Source organism: Scyliorhinus torazame, chromosome 4, assembly GCF_047496885.1.
Source record: "Scyliorhinus torazame isolate Kashiwa2021f chromosome 4, sScyTor2.1, whole genome shotgun sequence".
Classification (NCBI taxonomy): Eukaryota; Metazoa; Chordata; class Chondrichthyes; order Carcharhiniformes; family Scyliorhinidae; genus Scyliorhinus; species Scyliorhinus torazame.
The window spans coordinates 350,084,911-350,105,843 of NC_092710.1; the positions used below are offsets into that span (position 1 = coordinate 350,084,911).

The 20,933-nt window shown below is 49.8% G+C and overlaps 1 protein-coding gene across 1 annotated transcript in view; it reads right to left on the minus strand.

Moving 5' to 3' along the window:
• Window positions 1–20,933, minus strand: part of LOC140411509 (dynein axonemal heavy chain 6-like) — a 1,703,852-nt gene that overhangs the window by 1,315,709 nt on the left and 367,210 nt on the right. The window contains exons 11-13 of the mRNA XM_072500595.1: window positions 18,705–18,836; window positions 14,838–15,094; window positions 6,371–6,524 (exon numbers count right to left, since the gene is read on the minus strand). Of these exons, the coding sequence (XP_072356696.1) occupies window positions 6,371–6,524; window positions 14,838–15,094; window positions 18,705–18,836 (543 nt within the window). The remainder of the gene's footprint in view (window positions 1–6,370; window positions 6,525–14,837; window positions 15,095–18,704; window positions 18,837–20,933) is intronic.

Genomic DNA, 20,933 nt, shown 5'->3' on the forward strand with positions numbered 1-20,933 from the left:
TTAAGCCACATTTGGAATAGTACCCAATTCTGGTCACCACAAAGGAGGTTCTATTATTCTTTATTTTTTTTTTAAATTCATTTCCGGGCTGAGGGCTGGTTAGGCCAGCATTTATTGCCCATCCCTAGGTGCCCTTCAGAAGGTGAGTTGCCTTCTTGAACCACTGCAGTCCTTGAGGTCTAGCACCCACTGTGCTTTCATAGAATCATAGAATTTACAGTGCAGAAGGAGGCCATTCAGCCCATCGGGTCTGCACTGGCCTTTGGAAAGAGCACCCCACTTAAGCCCACGCCTCCACCCCATAACCCAGTAACCCCACCTAACCTTTTGGACACTAAGGGGAAATTTAGCACGGCCAATCCATCTAACCTGCACATATTTGGACTGTAGGAGGAAACCGGAGCATCCGGAGGAAATCCAAGCAGACACAGGGAGAACGTCCAGGCTCCACACAGACAGTCACCTGAGGCGGGAATTGAGCTCGGGTCCCTGAAGCTGTGAGGCCACAGTGCTAACCACCGTGCCGCCCCTTGGTGAGTTACTGCAGTGCATCTTGGAGATGGTACAGACGGCCGCCACTGTTCGTCAGTGGTGGAGGTTTGAATGTTTGTGGGAGGGGGAGCAATCAAGCGGGCTGCTTTGTCCTGGAAGGCGAGGAGCTTCTTCAATGTTTTTGGAGCTGCACTCATCCAAGTTGTTGGACTATCAATTACGACGAGACGAGAGTAGAGAGTGATCGAGGCTTTATTACGCAGAGATGTGTGGCCTCCTACAGCTGCTGCCGAAATGGCTGCAGCTCAGTGAAATGAAATGAAAATCGCTTATTGTCACAAGTAGGCTTCAAAAGAAGTTACTGTGAAAAGCCCCTAGTCGCCACATTCCGGCGCCTGTTCGGGGAGGCTGGTACGGGAATTGAACCTGCTGCTGGCCTGCCTTGGTCTGCTTTAAAAGCCAGCTATTTAGCCCAGTGTGCTATACCAGCCCCTGAGCACACACATTTATACTCCCGCCTACTGGCGGAGCCAGCAGGCAGGGATCTATCACCATACCTGTAGTACAGGAGCCTTACCGTAATACATCTCATACGTGCACTATATACAATGGTGACTACCACATTCACCCCCTTAAAAAAGGAGTCCGGCGGGGGTGGTGGAAAACTATTTACATGTAATTGAGCATTTTTTTAAGTGTACAGTTCTGGAAAAGTTGACAAATTCAGCCGGTCGGGTGCCTTGATCCTCTGTTGTGAGCGCCGCAGTCCTGGTGGCGATGCAGGCGACGGCGACTCCGGGAGCGTGTAGTCCTCATCTTCATCCCCGGGTGGAACCAATGGGAGGACGGATCGTCCTGGAGTGGGGGCTGTGGTGAGGTGCGCTGGGGGGAGGATGGGTGGTGCCGGGGCAGTTGAGGGGGGGGGGTCCCAGCTGGTGCCATATCCCTGAGGGAGACTGTATCTTGGCATACTGCGGGTTTGCATGGAGTAGCTGTATCCTCTCGACCAACGGGTCCACCTTGTGGAGCCGCACGTGTCTGCGGAGGAGAAAGGGTCCTGGAGCTGCCAGCCACGTTGGGAGCGAAACCCCGGAGGTGGACTTCCTGAGGAAGGCAAGGAGATGTTCATGGGGGTTGCATTAGTCGCAGTGCAAAGTAGCAACCGGATGGAGTGGAGGACGTCGGGGAGGAACTCCTGCCAGCGGTCATCCTGCTTGAGGTTATGCCCTTGCTGAGCAGGAATTGACATAGCTCATCACTCATAAAGGAGGATCCCCGGTCGCTGTGGATGTAAGCAGGGAAGCCGAACAAAGTGAAGATGGTATTGAGGGCCTTGATAACTGTGGCAGGCGTCATATCGGGGCATGGAATGGCGAAGGGGAATCTGGAGTATTCGTCGACCACGTTAAGGAAGTACATGTTTCGGTTGGACGAGGGGAGGGGCCCTTTGAAGTCGATGCTGAGGTGTTCAAAGGGGCGGGAGGCCTTCACCAGGTGCACTTGGTCTGGCCAATAGAAGTGCGGTTTGCACTCCGCGCAGACCTGGCAGTCTCCGGTGACCGCCCTGACTTCCGCAATGGAGATGGGGAGGTTGCGGGCCTTTATGAAGTGAAAGAACCGGGTGACTCCTGGGTGATAGAGACCATCGTGTAGGGTCTGGAGTCGGTCCACTTGTGCGCTGGCACATATACCTCGGGATAGCGCATCGGGGGACTCGTTGAGCTTACCGGGGCGATACAAAATCTCGTAATTGTAGGTGGAGAACTCGATCCTCCACCTCAAGATTTTATCATTTTTGATCTTGCCCCGCTGTCTGTTATTTAACATGAAGGCAACCGACCATTGGTCAGTGAGGAGAGTGAATCTCCTGCAAGCCAGGTAATGCCTCCAATGCCGCACAGCTTCAACGATGGCTTGGGCCTCCTTTTCGACGGAGGAGTGCCGAATTTCGGAGGCATGGAGGGTGCGGGCTAGAGCGACGTCTGATGCATCGCTCTCAACTTAAAGGGGAGGGACTCGTCGACCGCGTGCATCACGGCCTTGGTGATGTCGGCCTTGATACGGTTGAAGGCCTGGTGAGCCTCGGCCGTCAGGGGGGAAACTGTGGAGTGAATGAGTGGGCGTAGTTAGGGACCCACTGAGCATAGTATGAGAAGAACCCTAGGCATCGTTTCAGTGCCTTGGGGCAGTGGGGGAGGGGGAGTTCCATGAGGGGGCCTATGCGATCGGGGTCGGGCCCTAGGACTCCATTTTGCACCACATAGCCAAGGATGGCTAAGCGGTTGGTGCTGAACACGCACTTCTCCTTATTATACATTAGGTTCAGGAGTTTGGCGGTGTGGAGAAATTTGAAAAGGTTAGCGTCGTGTTCCTGCTGGTCGTGGCCGGAGATGGTGACGTTATCCAGGTACAGGAAGGTGGCCCGCAGCCCGTACCGGTCAACCATTCGGTCCATCACCCGTTGGAAGACCGAGACCCCATTAGTGACGCCGAAGGGAACCCTAAGGAAGTGGTAAAGGCAGCCGTCAGCTTTGAATGCCGTATATTGGTGGTCCGCCTTGCGGATGGGGAGCTGGTGGTAGACAGATTTTAGGTCCACTGTAGAGAAGGCCCGGAACTGTGCAATCTGATTGACCATATCAGATATGTGTAGGAGGGGGTACGCGTCGAGCTGCGTGTACCAATTGATGGTCTGACCGTAGTCAATGACCATCCTGTGTTTCTCCCCAGTCTTTACAACTACCAGTTGGGCTCTCCAAGGGCTGTTGCTGGCCTTGATGATGCCTTCCCTCAGTAGCCGCTGGACCTCCGACCTGATGAAGGTCCTGTCCTGGGCACTGTACCATTTACTTCTGGTGACGACGGGTTTGCAATCCGGGGTGAGGTTCACAAACAGGGAAGGTGGGTCGACCTTAAGGGGCGTGAGGTCACATACAGTAAGGGGTGGTAGGGGTCCGCCAAATTTCCGGGTCAGACTTTGGAGGTTGCACTGGAAGTCCAGGCCGAGTAGCAAGGCAGCGCAGAGGTTGGGGAGGATGTAGAGCCGGAAGTTGCTGAACTCTACACCCTGGACAGTGAGGGTGCCGGTGCAGTACCTCTGGATCTCCACGGAGTGGGATCCGGAGGCCAGGGAGATGCGTTGGGTAATGGGGTGTACCACGAGGGAGCAGTGACTTACCGTATCGGGGTGGCTGAAGCTCTCCGTGCTCCCAGAGTCGAGAAGGCAAGGTGTCTTGTGGCCATCGACTTTCACCGTCGTTGTCACGGTTGTGAGGTTGTGTGGCCGGGACTGGTGGAGCATGATGGAGGCGAGCTGCGGCTGGTGTTGGTGGGCCCCGGGCTGGTCGGTGGTGGTTGCGGGCGATGAGTGGCCCGATGAGGTGCCCGATGAGCAGGGGCCCTGAGGCACCGTCCAAAATGGTGCCGAAGATGGTGGCGCTAAAGATGGCGGTGCCCACGGGCCGCACAAGGTCTGATGAGGGAAAGATGGCAGCACAAACGGGCCATATGTGGGTTGCGGGGTGAAAATGGCCAACGGGTCGCACGTGGGGGGTGCAGGAACAATGGGGCTGGTTACAGCGGTGATCGACCGGGCCTGGCACACCACAGCGAAATGTCCTTTCTTCCCGCTGGCGGCGGTGTTTTGTCTGCTCGCAGAAGTAGCACTTGGGCCCCTCGGGGTTGGCTGGCTGCCGCGCGGCGCAGGCTTGGGTTTGGCTGGGGGCGGTCACTGGTGGGGTCCACGATGTCCAGGAGGGGTCACCGTGCGGTCGGGGTCATACGCTTGCACATTACGAGAGGCGACCCGGGGTCGCGAGTTTCTTGATCGCCGCGAGGTCGAGCGTACCCCCTTCTAAGAGGTGCTGGCGGATGTACGTCAACCCTGTGCCCGTAACGAAAGATTCCCTGATTAAGAGTTTGGACTGCTGACCGGCCGAAACTGCCTGGCAATTGCAGTTCCTCGCCAGGGCGTGCAGGGTATGCCAGAAATCTTCCAATGACTCACCGGGGAGTTGGTGCCGCGTGGACAGGCGGTGCCTGGCATAGAGTGTGTTGATCGGCCGTGTGTAGTTCTCTTTCAGAAGCGCCATGGCCTCAATGTAGTTGGGCGCGTCCCGGATAAGAGGAAAAATATTGGAGCTCAAACGTGTGTACAGGATCTGTAGTTTCTGTGCCTCTGAGGGTGGTTTTGTGGCTGATCTGATGTAGGCTTCAAAGCACGCTAGCCAGTGGTTGAAAGCCGACATGGCGCTGTCTGGTTGAGGGTGCAGCTGCAGGCGATCTGGCTTGATGCGAAGGTCCATCGCTGTGAAATCGCTGCGTAATAAATTGATGCACTATCAATTACGACGAGACGAGAGTAGAGAGTGATCGAGGCTTTATTATGCAGAGATGTGTGGCCTCCTACAGCTGCTGCCAAAATGGCTGCAGCTTGGTGAGCACACACATTTATACTCAGCCTACTGGGCGGAGCCAGCAGGCAGCCCCCGCACCTGTAGTACAGGAGCCTTACCGTATTACATCTCATACGTGCACTATATACAACAGTGGTGACTACCACACAAGTGGACAGGCTTTGGGGGGGTCAGGAGGTGAGTTACTCGCCATAGGATTCATAGCCTTTGACCTGCCCTGGTAGCCACAGTATTAATGTGGCTGGGTCCCGTTCAATTTCTGATCAATGGCAACCCCCAGGATGTTGATTGTGGGTGATTCATTGATGGTAATGCCATTGAATGTCAAGGTGTGATGGTTAGATCCTCTCTTGTAGAAGTTGGTCATTGCCTGGCACCTGTGTGGCACGAATGTAACTTGCCACTTGTCAGCCCAAGCCTAGATATTGTCCAGGTCTTGCTGCGATGTGGGTGTCTTAGATAGCGCAGACATTTGTTGCCCATACATAACTTCCCTTGAAAATTTCAGAAGGTTGTTACGAGTCATCCAACCACATCGCTGTGAGTCTGGAGTCACATGTAGGTTGATCAGGTAAAGATGTAGATTTCCTTCTCTGAAGGAAATTAATTAAGCAGATGGGTTTTTACAACAATCCATGATAGATATCATGGTCATGATTATGGCAACAGCTTTTTATTCCAGGTGTATTAATTAAGTTTAAATTACATTACCTGCCAAGGTGGAATTTGAACCTATGGCTCCAGACCATTTGTTTGGGCCTGTGGGTTATAGTCCACCATTCTGCCACTATCTACCCACATATAGAAACAGTGTTTTTTCAAGTATGGAGTTTTTTCAAGAACAGAGCTAATGTTTCAATTCTGGATGACTCTTCACGAAGATGCTTTGACAAAGAGTCATCCAGACTCGAAACATTAGCTCTCTTCTTTCTCCACAGATGCTGTCAGACCTGCTGAAATTTTACAGCATTTTCTGTGTTTGTTTTAGATTCCAGCATCTGCAATAATCTTAGTGTCCAGCTCAGAGAAAGCAAGGAAAATCCATTTTGCCATGACTTTGCACAACTCCATGTAAATCCAAATGAAAATAAAAAGTGTTGTAATGAAACAATGTCCTCTTTGCGATGAGAGTCTCTAGTCTTCTTTAATGGTCAAAACCAATAAGACATACCAGTTCCAATCATAATTTATCTGCAATGAATCGCACCCCGCAGAGGATCCACCAAGGAGAGCAATAACTCACACTTTAGGAGTTAGCATTCATTAAAGATTTAAAAGCAGAGAATATTTTATCACCTATTCTAATCCTGGAGTACATCATGTATAATCTGCTCTGTTCCAGTCAGAACCTGCCACTGTGTTAATTAACTGCGACTAAACAATTGTATGCTGAGAAGATAGTTTGTGCAGTCAAAGCACTGCATTCTTAACCAGGTCTCCCCCCCTCATGCAATTTTTCTTACCTGGTCTACATCCACTCCAGTATTATTGGTGGACTTTTCTGGCTGGTTTTCAATGGTGCCTGAGTCCTGGAAGTCTTTAATAGCAGCCTCTGAATCATGCTGCATGATACGCAGGCGTTTGTCCAGGTAGACCCTTGCGTGGAGTGGGAGTGTGCTGAAAGCAGAATGGTAATTTAGTTGTGCCATTAATTCCAGCAAAGTTTTGTGCAGCTGTCGCAAAACATCCTCCACTCATATTCTAGTCCTGTAGTTGTAAAGATTTCTTGCCATCGGGCCTTTGGATTACAATTTTCGACTTTGTAGCCCCCTAAAATGGCTGATTCCCTATTAATTTGGCCAAAACCCGATTTAAAATGGCTAACCGAAAAGGCTGATGGGAAAAGCAGCCAACAGGACACAAACGGACAGCTGCAGACAGAATAGCGTATTCGGCTCTGGGGAAGTCGGCCCAGATCGATACTCAAGACTATTAGCAGCACATCAACCCAGACATCTGCAGTTTAATCGGCTAACCCCAGGAACAATTGCAACATATTAGCAATTGAATGCCGGACCAGACCTGTCGGCGCCTGCAGTGGCCGAAACAAAGACAGGTGAACGACCACCCCCCGATCGAGGAATCGCCCCGTTATTGGACATATCGAACTCAGTGATTGGGAACAAGTCCAATCATTTGGGACTCAGGGTCAAGGGCCGCCCCGAGAGGCGGGAAGCCCCTGGGCCCTATAAAGTGAGGGGCCAAGTTCAGATCTCTCTCTCTCTCCCTTCTTCACCTGCTCGAGACCTTCGCAAGAACGTCGACCAGAAACGGTAAGTCTGACTCCAGCGATTGCTACCCAATAAAGACTCCTAGCCATCGACCCGTATCAGCCTTTTTGAATCCCGTGGGCCAGATCCGATTCGATAAGCCATTCGTTTCCCTGACCTGGTGGGCCCTTCCTAAAGTTAAGTATTGGCCAGTAGTGATAGGTTTCTATATAGATAGTAGGATTATTGTGTAAGCATTAATTGTTGTATATAATAAATGACCGTTGATTTCAATCTTACTAAGCGGTGTGCTGACTTATTAATCATAACTCGAGCTTGAACCACGTGGCGGTATCAGAAAGATACCTGGCGACTCGTGAGCAAAGGTGACATAATCAGAGGTAATAAAACTAAGGCTAAAAAGAGCAACATAATTGGCGACTCCGGTGGGACCTGACATAGAAGTGGAAAACCACTCCGGGAGAACCCCAACAATTTGAATTAGAAGTCCAATGGGAAACAAAAAACCACAAGTGTTCAAGCGGTTCTGGTCAATACTTCACAATTCGGAAGTGTGTGTATGCATACGTAACTAACAGGGTTATAAGGTAAAACTGATAGATTTTTGTTGCGTCAAAACTGTTGGAAGTCGGTATTTTCGGAAATTAGCGCAAGCCGTACCCACATCTACGACACCACCTTAGCCCCCTGTTCCAAATTTGAACGTAGCGAGCAGATAAGAGAGATGGCCATGCAGGCAATGCAGGCAATGCAACGCCTCATGAACCCCGAAGAATTTGCGGTCGCAGCAATCAGCAGCATTAAAGTGGGACAGTGTCATTTGGGAAGTGGAAATTCGCACATTTCTGCAGGGCAAAGGATGGCCCATGTGGAGCGGTTTCTGTAATAATGACGACTCAGGTCCCAGACGTATAGGGCATACTTGGTGGGAGAACATGAGTGAAATCCATAAGAAAAGCTTAGCGAAAGCGCGAAAGCCGATGGCAATCGTGTCCTGCATGGCACAATTGCGAGGCACAGAGGAGGTCGTCAGGACGCTCCGAAAAGAAATAGAAGGCATACATCGTATGAGTAAAATCGATGTATGCGAGATGGAAAAAGAGAACCTGGAATTGAAAAGGCAGTTAGAAGCCAAGGATGAAGAGGTGGCTGACGCCAAACGGGGTCACCAGTCTTGTCTGGCGCATTTAAGCAGTTTTCAATCCCAGTATGAGAAGGCTTATCAGGACACGCAGCGTGCCGTCCTGGTTAAGAAAGAGACAGAGAAGCAGGTGGAGGCGCTACAGAAGCAGTGTAGTGATCTCAAGGCAGCCTTGAGAGCGCTCCACATCACAACAACGGAACAAAGGCAGAGTACTTTAGACCATGCAAAGTGCCGAAAGCAGGTTGCAGACTTTAAAGCACTGCTTTCTGTCCAAAAGGGATTCCAAGACACCTTTGGGGAAAGTTTAGAACAGGAAGACGGCCCTGATTGGGAAGAACTGCAAGAGACAGCGCAGAGATATGTTCAGGGAACATGTGCGCAGGGAAAGCCCCAAAGGGGGAGAGCACCCTCACCCCCCCCACACAGCAGGTAATACAGGCTCCCATGAACCCTGTAACAACCCACCGCACTGCCACAGCAGACGAGGCGGAAGTCTTATATTCCACCCCCTCACAGTGACCCAATTACGGGACGCGTGTGCTAAAATCACACCATTCCTCCCCGCTTCAGCCCCACACCATTTCTTTGCCACCGTCAAACACCAGGCGACCATGTACGGCCTGGATGAGAAAGAGCAGGTAAAGCTCACGGTCCTCAGCTTAGACCCATCGGTCGCAGCAGCCCTTCCCGACCCACAGAATGTAGGAGGAGGCACCCTTGCAGAAATGCATACCGTGATCCTGGATGCGATCGGGTATAACCGGGGCGACCCCGTAGATGGCCTAAATAAATACAGACAGAAAAAGTCTGAACACCCCACAGCGTTTGCAGGACGCTTGTGGATTCACTTTGAAGCCGTTTCCGGAAACGTCGACCGTGCCCATTTGTCCGCAGATAATATGGCCAAATGGACCCTTATCTCCCATGCCACGGAAGCAGGACAGAATGCCTGTAGTAATTATGACCCCTCGGAGGAGGCTCATAATGAGAAATGGGTGGTCAAAAGATTGTCCTGCGTTTGGGAACAAGCGGCTCACAGTAAACCCGCAGCTAGAACCCCCGAGGAAAAGCAAGCCGCCGCAGACGTGCAGGCAGTAAGAACCACTCTTCACAACCCCGCCTGGGTAAATGAGGGAAAGAGCAGCCCCCCAGCAAAACCGCAAGACTGCTACAATTGCGGACAATTGGGACATTTTGCCAAAGAATGCAATGGCCCTAAAAAGCCACAGAGAGCCCAACAGACAGGCACTATCAATAAGAAAAAAACAGAACCCATATATAGCGTTAGCGCCCAGTCCGATCAGACAGACTTGACCGGAACGGACTGACGGTGTACAGGCTCCCCCAGCTGGGTCTGCGATACCCTGTGGGATAGGTCAGGACGACCCGTAGTCGCAGCAAAGGTTAGAGGACAGACGATCGAGCTTCTCTGGGACAGAGGAGGGTCCCGCACAACCTTAAATTCCTCCACCCTTGGTAAGGACACGTGGCCCACCACAGCCACTATCACCCTCAGCGGCTTCACAGGCCAATCACAGCAGGGACATATCACAACCCCTGTACCCATCCAAATCGGCACCATTAATACAAAACACCCCGTAGTATTAGTCGACCTGCCCCCAACAGCAGAGCACATTTTGGGGATCGACTTCATGAATTCTCACCACCTCTCTTTCGATCCAGTCAACCAGTGTGTCTGGAAGATGGTGAAATCCGCTAGAGCCCCCGCAACGCTCAATATGGGGGATTATATGAACAAAATTAGCGCAGTAGGCGAGTTTTGGTTCAACCCCACCATGTACTCGGGTAATGTTATATTTCTGTCTTGGTTTCTTGTTATGCTTTGTGTCTTAGTGTCATCAGCAAACTTGGATATAAAGCTGGTAAATTCTGCTGAAAGGGTACATACCTAAAATACCAGTGACAATGATGGAATTGTGGGAGATTTGCAGGCAATATGGTTCAGAGCTCCTCAGAGGAGTTGTGAACCATGGGGATTCCCAGTCTGGAGTCAGCAACCTTTTGACAGGTCAGTTAAAGAGGTGCTGTCAACTCACATGCCATATGTATAACTTAAGCATTTTTCAACGCAGTTAATGATCAAAAGCTCTTCTGACGAAGAGTCATCCAGACTCAAAACGTTAGCTGTGTTCTCTCTCCACAGATGCTGTCAGACCGACTGACATTTTTCAGCATTTTCTGTTTTTGTTTCAGATTCCTGCATTCATATTCATTTGTTTTTATGTTATTATTATATTGAATGAAGGTTTTATTCGTAAAAAAGGTAAGTGACCATTAAATTCACCAGCATTGTGCAAGTGTTCAGATGCATTGGAATACCAGAACTGAATACAGTGACCCCTTTGGAGAAGTGTCCAATCTGTCAATCAAATAATTCAACCAACCTGATCTGTTCAGCCTGATTCAAAGATTTCCATGTAGTAAGTTTTGAAAAAAAAATGAAAATCGCTTATTGTCACAAGTAGGCTTCAAATGAAGTTACTGTAAAAAGCCCCTAGTCGCCACATTCTGGCGCCTGTTCGGAAGGGCTGGTATGGGAAGCCTTAGGTGATACAGTGGAATCTACTATGAATCCTTGGCTAAGCTCTAAACCACCTCATGGATTCAGTTCAGCAGGAGGTTGTTTATTCAGCTGTGAAAGAGACTTTTTGCTGTTTGATTGATGGTTTTAGAGCTTGAAATAACTTTGGGCGGAGTTCTGCGGGAATCGGCGGGGTGGGCAACTCCGGCGCGATGGAGTGGCGTGAACCAAGAATAGAGTGCCCCCACGGCACAGGCCCGCCCATGGATCGGTGGGCCCCGATCGCGGGCCAGGCCACTGTGGGGGCACCCCCCCGGGGACAGATCCCCTCGCGCCACCCCCCCCCCCCCCGAGGCCGCCCACGCAGCCAGGTCCTGCCGGCAAATACCTGGTGCAATATACGCCAGCGGGACTGGCCTAAAACGGGTGGCCACTCGGCCCATCACGGGCCGGAGAATTGCCGGGGGGGGGGGCACTGCCAACGGCCGCTGACCGGTGCGGCGCGATTCCCACACCTGCCAAATCCCCAGCGCCGGAGAATTCGGCAGCCAGCGGGGAGGTCGGAGAATCCAGCCCTTTATGTTTTATCAAAGTCAGTTTTCAATACCTATGTGTCTATTTTTTTTTAATACATTTTATTCCAAACATTATCAAATTCTTTTTTTTATCCCTGAACGTCTCAACCAATAGAGTGCCCCCATGGCACAGGCCCGCCCATGGATCGGTGGGCCTCGATCGCGGGCCAGGCCACCGTGGGGGCACCTCCCGGGGACAGATCCCCTCGCGCCCCCCCCCCCCCCCGAGGACCCCGGAGGCCGCCCGCGCAGCCAGGTCCTGCCGGCAAATACCTGGTGCAATATACGCCAGCGGGACTGGCCGAAAACGGGTGGCCACTCGGCCCATCACGGGCCGGAGAATCGTCGGGGGGGGCACTGCCAACGGCCGCTGACCGGTGCGGCGCGCTTCCCACACCTGCCAAATCCCCAGCGCCGGAGAATTCGGCAGCCAGCGGGGAGGTCGGAGAATCCAGCCCTTTATGTTTTTTCAAAGTCAGTTTTCAATACCTATGTGTCTATTTTTTTTCATACATTTTATTTCAAACATTATCAAATTCTTTTTTTTATCCCTGAACGTCTCAACCCCTTTTCTCCTCCATATCCCGTACATTGAGTCCAGCCTTGATGGTGCAAACCTGTGATTATCACAAATTGGCGACAGTAAAGACATGCTCCCCAGTCCAACATGCTGCCATGTGTCTATTTTAGCAACATTAGGAGTAAAGGGTTAAGTGGATTGACATTATATTTACTGAGAACTTGAAAGGATATGTTTGATTGGCAGTTTTATGAGCTGCTCAAAGAATTATGGTTCTTTGAAGTTGTTTTTGCTGAAACATTTGGGGCGGGATTCTCTGCCCCACTGCATCAGTCTTCTGGTGCAGCGCACCTCCCGCCACCAGCCAGCCAATGGGGTTTTCCATTGTGGGCAGCATCACACCACCGGGAAATCCATGGGTGGGGTGCGCTGCCGGCGCAAAGGAAATCCCGCCAGCGGAGAATCCAGTCCTTGATAGTTTCATTGAGATTTCAAAGACTTGCCGGTGTTATTGTAGGGCTCATTGGTTTTGTAACTAGTGTACACTGGAAGAGTGAGTATGGAGGATCTAAAAGGGACATGGATGGTATGGACAGAGTGTGGTGTCGATAGCATAGGCATGGCGTGTATGGAATGAACATGGTTGGTGTGGAAGGTGCATGGAGCTTTTGAAGAACTATTGGGGGTTATGAAGGGTGTGCAGGTGGGGATGAGGGGGTGAGGACTAATGCCAAATTTGAGAACTGGGCCTAATGTCCTAGGAGATGGAGTTGGTGCTTCTAACCGTGGGTACTAGCGGACAAGACTCAAGTAATGACTACCGCACCCCCCCTCCGGCGATGCACTCAACCGAGCTCCTCTGGAAAGTCTGCCTGCCAGGTGCATGCCTGAGGAGACCAGTTGTAATTATTGCATTGGGGGGGTGCTAGTAGTATTATCACTGGACCAGGGGTGGGATTCTCCTTTTGAGAGACCATGCTCTCCCGCCGGAGCTGAATTACACCAGTTTGATGAACCCCTTGCATAAAGTTGGATGCAATTCAGTGTTCCAAGCCATGCAAATTGAAAAATGCAATGGCGGCAATACGAGGGATCCCCAGGGAATCCCGCTATCGGACCGCCATCTTGAGCGGGCGGCCCGATACCCATGGCCAATCCTCCCCCTGCCCCCTGCGAAGCAACCCCTCATTCCCGGATTGGCTGGGTGCCTCCCCCACCTACCCCCTGGGGAGCCCTGTTATAGTGATCCACGGCCACGTGATTCCCGGCCACAGGGAGGGAGAATCATGAGAGGCCTGAGCATTGGGCGCCTGGCCAGCTAACTAGATGCAAATGGGCCATTAATGAGCCATTTGCATTTATTTGCATTCCATCCCCAGCGTGCATCACGGACCTTGTTCATGCCGCGAGCGGGGTTGGGTTCGGAGTATCGCGTTCGGGATATCGATCCCGATTTTCTCCCGCTGGCCGATCCTCCATCCCATCGGGGAACGCATTCTGGGCATCCCAGGGATGGGGAATCCTGTCCCAAAGATTTGGATACCTGGGTTCAAATCCCAACATGGCAGACGGTGAAATTTGAATTCAATAAAAATCTGGAATTCAAGTTTGATTGATGATTGTCGTTAAAACTCATCTGGTTCGCTAATATCCTTCAGGCGAGGAAATCTGCCATCCTTACCTGGTCTGACCGACATCTGACTGAAAATCTACAGCAATGTGGTTGACTCTCAAGTTCCCTCTGAAATGGAGGACTGTTAGGAATGGCCAATGCTGGCTCAGCTACCGATGGCCACATCCCGAAAATTAATAAAAAGACTGGTCGGCCCTCACATGAATGGACTTTCTTATGGAGGGGAGATGATTCAGGTGTAGAGGCCAGAAAATTAGATGTAAATGCGTGAAACTTATGCTCCCAACGTTTACCCATTACATCAATAGCAGGGAGTGGGGAAAATCGCGTCATGTTCTTACATCGGAATGAAACGCGATTTGGGCATCTCACGATATTGTCTGCTCCTATCGCTGATTCGCAAATGGTAACAGCAGTGGGAAATACCCCCCAACCACCACCGTTCCACGCCCTCCCACAACAGACTATTTCAAGCATTTTTGTTTTTATTTCAGATTCTTGTTTTTCTCAATATTTTCCTTTTGTATTATTGGATGTAAAGCTCTAAATAGATTGGGTTTTTTTTTAATTCACTAATGGGATGTGGGTTTTACTGGCTGGGCCAGCATTTAGTGCCCTTGAACTGAGTGGCGTGTTTGGCTATTTCAGGGGGCATTTAAGAGTCAACCACTCTGCTGTGGATCCAGAGTCACATACAGGCCAGGCCAGGTAAGGATGGCAGACTTTCCTCTCTAAAAGACATTAGTGAACCAGATGTTTTTTATGATTATCGACAATGTTTTCAAGGGCATCATTAGACTTTGAATTCCAGATTACTACTGATTTCAAATGTTACCATCTGACGGTGGGATTTGAATGCGAGTCTCCAGAGTCTCTGGACTATGGGGGAATGCCCATGAGGGCAGCCATAATCCATGAGGGACACTTTTGATATCTTTGACGTATATCTTTCACTTCGAGAAATATAAGCAGTTATATTCTTGATGGACTGCACTCCACATCAAGCACAGGGTAAGACAAGGAGACAGGCCGCCACAAACTACCACAGCCAGTGCAAGGATTGAACCAGCACCATTACGCATCACACTCTAATCATCTAGCCAATTGAACTAACCAACTCCCACAATCATGAATAAAAATAGTGAACATCTCAAGCCCCAGTTTAGATTCTTGTGGGAGTCACTTCCTTCCAATTTGCGTACAAGGTCATTATCCCATTCCCTGTGTTCTACTAACTAACAATGTCGGTGATCTGGACCAGTAGGTCAAAGATTAAATTTCTTACCTCAGCAATCCCTCATTCCTTCTTGCATCTGTTGAGGTCACCATATATGAATCTTTGAAGTGATCGAATAATTGTTGGACCGCAGTTTTAACCAGGCGACTGATCAGCTCCAGGAAGAGGTAGTCCACTAGTCTCAGGAAGTTGATGAACCGGGCAAGGACAGGCCTCGACTCCACAACCTCAGCAAATGCTGGCCTCTCACTCGATTTAGCAGGTTCTGCTGTGAAAACCCTCTCAAATCCTTCCGCCCGGGCTTTCTGCAGGGTTAATCAGCAAGAAACAATACTATTATATATCAAAATGTTCTTTCTGTCATGTTTGGGAAAATTGATCTTATGCATTCAAAACTGAAGAAGAAATTATTGAGATAGTGTGTAAATCTGAAGTGAGTTAAACGCCCAGATTCCTTTGAAAATAAAAAAATCTTTTGTGGTTTGCGCTTGAGAGGAAAAAGTCCCCTACCTATTCCTGAACTGCTTTGATTGACGAGACACCTGGGGCGGGATTCTCTCATCCCGGGGTCCGGAGCGTGGAGAATCGGCGGCATTGGCGCCGGTCTGGGGCCGCTCTACGGGGGCCCCCCCCCGGGCGATTCTCGGGCCGTGATGGGCCGAGTGGCCACACTAAAAAAGCCGAGTCCCGCCAGCGCCGTCCACACCTGCTCTTACCCGGCGTGATCTCGGCGTGGATGCATCTGGGGGCGGCCTGGTGGGGTGGGAGGGGGGTCCAACCCCGGGGGGGGGGCCTCTGATGTGGTCTGGCCCGCCGATTGGTAGACCCCAATCGCGGGTCCCTCAGGCTGGGAGACTCTTTTGTACCGCTCCAGCCCCTGTAGCCCTACGCCATGTTGCGTCGGGGCCGGCGCGGAGAAGGTAGCCACTGCGCATGCGCAGCAATCGCGCCGGTCCCACTGCGCCTGCGTGCATTGGCGCTGGTCCCACTGTGCATTCGTAGATGCGCAGCACCCATCTGACACCGGGGATTGGCAGCTGGAGCGGCATGGGGCGCTCCAGTGCCGTGCTGGCCCCCTATCGGAGTCAGAATCGCTGCTCCTGAGGCCATGTTGACGCCGTCGAGAAATGCGACAGCGTTTACGACGGCGTCAACACTTAGCCTCAGGATCAGAGAATCCTGCCCCTGATGTAGCTTAGTAAAATAAGGGTCATCTGGTTTTGCAGTTTCAATTATCTTCTTGTTTACATTTTATTTATAGCTGAACCCATTATGAATGCTTGATTGAGTTTCAAAAGGTGCAGAACCAGTTGTTGCAGTGTTCACATTTTCATTGACAGTTCTGAAGTTTGTAAAGAATTGTTTATCTTTGATATGATTCGTGAAATAGATGCTCGTCTATTTCTAGACTGCGCATCAAGTACTCCTGGGTAGGTGCAGAATGGGTTTATATATAAAGCTCCCTCTTCACTAGCTCATCAAACATTGCTCGGTCAGTTACAGCACAGAGCTAGATACAGGGTTAAGCTCCTTCTGCCCCACTCAGCATGGGCTAAGTGCATAAGCAGTGGGTGCCCTTCTCCAGAGCTTGATTTTGACAAGATCACCTATCTTTTCCCCTCTCAGATACTGTTCATCAAGTTGGATTTTTTTGTTGTTTTTTAGCATTTGCAGTTCTTGGATCCTCATTGAAATTGACTTTTTCAAGACAGAGATTGACAATTTTTTAATGTGGAATTTTACAGTACAGAAATGGGCAATTTGGCTCAAATGGTCTATGCCAGTGTTTACATAGAACATAGAACATGACAGCGCAGTACAGGCCCTTCGGCCCTCAATGTTGCGCCGACCTGTAAAACCAGTCTGAAGCCCATCTACACTATTTCCTTATCGTCCATATGTCTATCCAATGACCATTTGAATGCCCTTAAGTGTTGGTGAGTCCACTACTGTTGCAGGCAGGGCATTCCACGCCTTACTACTCTCTGAGTAAAGAACCTACCTCAGCCATCTGTCTTATATCTATCTCCCCTCAATTTAAAGCAATGTCCCCTCGTGCTGGACATCACCATCCGAGGAAAAAAGCTCTCACTGTCCACCCTATCCAATCCTCTGATCATCTTGTATGCCTCAATTAAGTCACCTCTTAACCTTCTTCTCTCTAACGAAAACAGCCTCAAGTCCCTCAGCCTTTCCTCATGAGATCTTCCTTCCATACCAGGCAACATTCTGGTAAATCTCCTCTGCACCCTTTCTAATGCTTCCACATCCTTCCTATAATGCGGCGATCAGAATTGCACGCAATACTCCAAATGCAGCCGCACCAGAGTTTTGTACAGCTGCAACATGACCTCATGGCTCCGAAACTCAATCCCTCTACCAATAAAAGCTAACATACCGTATGCCTTCTTAACAACCCTCTCAACCTAGGTGGCAACTTTCAGGGATCTATGTACATGGACACCGAGATCTCTCTGCTCATCCACACTGCGAAGAATCTTACCATTAGCGCAGTATTCTGTCTTCCTGTTATTCCTTCCAAAATGAATCACCTCACACTTTTCTGCATTAAACTCCATTTGCCACCTCTCAGCCCAGCGCTGCAGCTTATCTATGTCCCTCTGTAACTTGTAACATCCTTCCGCACTGTCCACAACTCCACCGACTTTAGTGTCCTCTGCAAATTTACTCACCCATCCTTCTACGCCCTCCTCCAGGTCATTTATGAAAATGACAAACAGCAGTGGCCCCAAAACAGATCCTTGTGGTACACCACTAGTAACTGGACTCCAGTCTGAACATTTCCCATCAACCACCACCCTTTGTCTTCTTCCAGCTAGCCAATTTCTGATCCAAACTGCTAAATCACCCTGAATCCCATGCCTCCGTATTTTCTGTAGTAGCCTACCGCGGGGAACCCTATCAAACGCTTTACTGAAATCCATATACACCACATCAACTGCTTTACCCTCATCCACCTGTTTGGTCACCTTCTCAAAGAACTCAATAAGGTTTGTGAGGCACGACCTATCCTTCACAAAACCGTGTTGACTATCCCTAATCAAATTATTCCTTTCCAGATGATTATACATCCTATCTCTTATAAACCTTTCCAAGATTTTGCCCACAACAGAAGTAAGGCTCACTGGTCGACAGTTACCTGAGTTGTCTCTACTCCTCTTCTAGAACAAGGGGACAACATTTGCTATCCTCCAGTCTTCTGGCACTATTCCTGTAGATAAAGATGACTTAAAGATCAAAGCCAAAGGCTCAGCTATCTCCTCCCTAGCTTCCCAGAGAATCCTGGGATAAATCCCATCCGGCCCAGGGGACTTATCTATTTTCACACTTTCCAGAATTGCTAACACCTCCTTCTTATGAACCTCAAGCCCTTCTAGTCTAGTAGACTGAATCCCAGTATTCTCCTCAACAACATTGTCTTGTAACTTTCCTCCCTCCTACCCCTCTTCATTTCACTCTATCAATATAAACCGCTTTTACATTCTCCCTCATGTACTTGTCTAATTTACCTCAATTACTTCATGCAATTGTGACTTGCACATAATCTGGGTCTACAAGTTTCTCCTAAATTCCCTCTTGGATTTACTGATGGTGTTTGTTGGGTAAGAGATCTGTGGCAAAGTGGGGCAAATCCAGCTCAGCATGATCTGATTGAATGGTAGAGCTGACTGTAGGGGCTAGGTGGCCTTTTCTGATGTTCTTAATTGAGGCTAACTAACTCGAAGGAAGCTGCCAAGTCACTATCAATACAATTTCCATCCTGGACTCTGGAACTATCTGCTGTCTAACAGCTGGCTCTGACATTGTACACAAATTCTGCAACAGATTCCCCAAAGGGACTTTAGAACATTTGCAATTTACAAGTTTTACCCAGGGCTGCAGCTGTGAAATTACCTCCAGACAGGACTCTTTGACAGACTGAATTATTTTGTATCTGAGGTTGCAAATCTGCTTCAATGCATAGTTACGCTGTTCAAACTGGATTTCAGCAAACTGCTCACATGAATAGGAATTCATTCTGTCCAACTGTAAGTGAAAAAGATAAAATTGATGATAAAAATTATGTCGAAGCATCTGAGGCAGATTTCACTCTATTAGGGTTTAGGTACAGCCTGGAGGAGCCAGTTCAGTTCAATCTCACCCTTCTTCATCTGATCATACTTCCATCTGTATCTGCTCTGAGAAACATTCTTCCCCAAATCACATCGAACTACACTCTCAAATTCCCAATTTCAGCCTTCAGCCCTCTGTTCAACTCAAGCTGCTGATTTGCTTAACACACCTCACCTCCACCTTCAACATGTAAGTCTCCATTAACGACTCTCTCCCACCTTGCCCATTGTCCCGGTCTGCCCCCATGCAACACGGTAGCACAGTGGTTAGTACTGTTGCTTCACAGCGCCAGGGTCCCAGGTTCGATTCCCGGCTTAGGTCACTGTCTATGCGGAGTCTGCATGTTCTCCCCGTGTCTGCGTGTGTTTCCTCCGGGTGTTCAGGTTTCTTCCCACAAGTCCCGAAAGACATGCTGTTAGGTGAATTGGACATTCTGAATTCTCCCTCTGTGTACCTGAACAGGCGCCGGAATGTGGCGACTAGGGGCTTTTCACAGTAACTTCATTGCTGTGTTTTGTAAGCATACTGTGACAATAAAGATTATTATTATTATCTCCATTCTGTGAAGTTGAAGCGACCCAGACTTGAATGGGAATGATCGGCATTCACTGCCACATGTGGCTGAACGACCTGTGGCTCCAGCAATTCCTGCTCTCCCCTGGGAAAATTGTTCACTATTCCAGGGTTATCCCAGAATGCAAAGGAGCCTTTGGCTTCTTTTCTCCATTACAAGCTACCTTCTTAAACCACTGTCTCCTCCACTATCACTTCCAACAAAAGGGAGAGGAGTTCATGGCTTTCTTGGGGGTCAAGGTTGAGACTATCTGATCAGCTGGCCCTGTTACTTCCCTCCCTTCCCTAGTCCACCAGTGCAAACTTCCTCTAATGTCACCCCCTGCCAAAGCCCTGAACTTGTTTCTTTTTCTGGCTTCTTTTCTTTCTCTCATCATGCCCTCTCCAAGCTCCTCTAGTCCATGAGATCCAGATCTTGTTCTCTTGACCATAACCCACGACACTACCGACTACCCAACTTTCTTCCTGGTTCCTATGTTAGCAGACAGTCACCTGACCCTCCTCCCCTCAGCCCACCGCCTTCAATAAAGTGACCCTTAAGCCCACCAGCATTGCAAACTACCGTCACATTGCCAACCAAGGATGGGCAATAAATGCTGGCCTAGCCAGTGATGACCACATCCCTTAAATGAATGGAAGAAACATCCCTGTCCTCTCCAAAGTCCGAAGCATCTTCTGTCATCACTCAGATTTCAGTCCTTCTTTCCCCAAACCCCATGTTCGAATCCCTCCTGGCAAGCGATCGAAAATAAGCTGGGCGAGCTTAACGCTAGACTTACCTCTCAGAGGGAAGTAAGAGACTGCTGTGTGCTCTGTTTCACAGAGACATGTCTCACCCCTGCCTCACCTGACTGTGCCATACAACCTGAAGGCTTCGCAATACACTGGATGGACCGCTCGGCATCATCGGGCAGAGCGAAGGTGGAGGGGGTTTGCCTCCTTATCAACTCCTCCTGGTGCTTGGATGTGGCGACCCTGGCGAACTACTGCTCCCAGACCTGGAATACCTGACCGTGAAGCGCCGCCCATACTATCTTCCATGGGAGTTCACTCCAGCCATTATCACAGCAGTCTACATCCCACTACAGGTAGAGGAGAAGAAGGCGCTGGACAAATTGTACACAGTTATAAATAACAATGAAACAGAATACCTGGAGGCCTTGTTCATCGTGGCCGGGACTTCAAGAAGGCCAACCTTAAGAGTGTACTGCGAAAGTTCCACCAACACATTTCCTGTCCCACCAGGGGCGCCAACACTCTCTCGCATTGCTGAACAAAAATCAAGGGTGCTTACCGATTCATCCCCAGACCGCACTTTGGAAAATCGGACATTAAGATGGTGCTCCTTCTCCAGGGATATAAGCAGAAACGTAAGAGGGAGAATCCGATTAAGAAGGTCGTGCAGTGCTGGTCCGACGAAACAGAAGAGCTCCTACG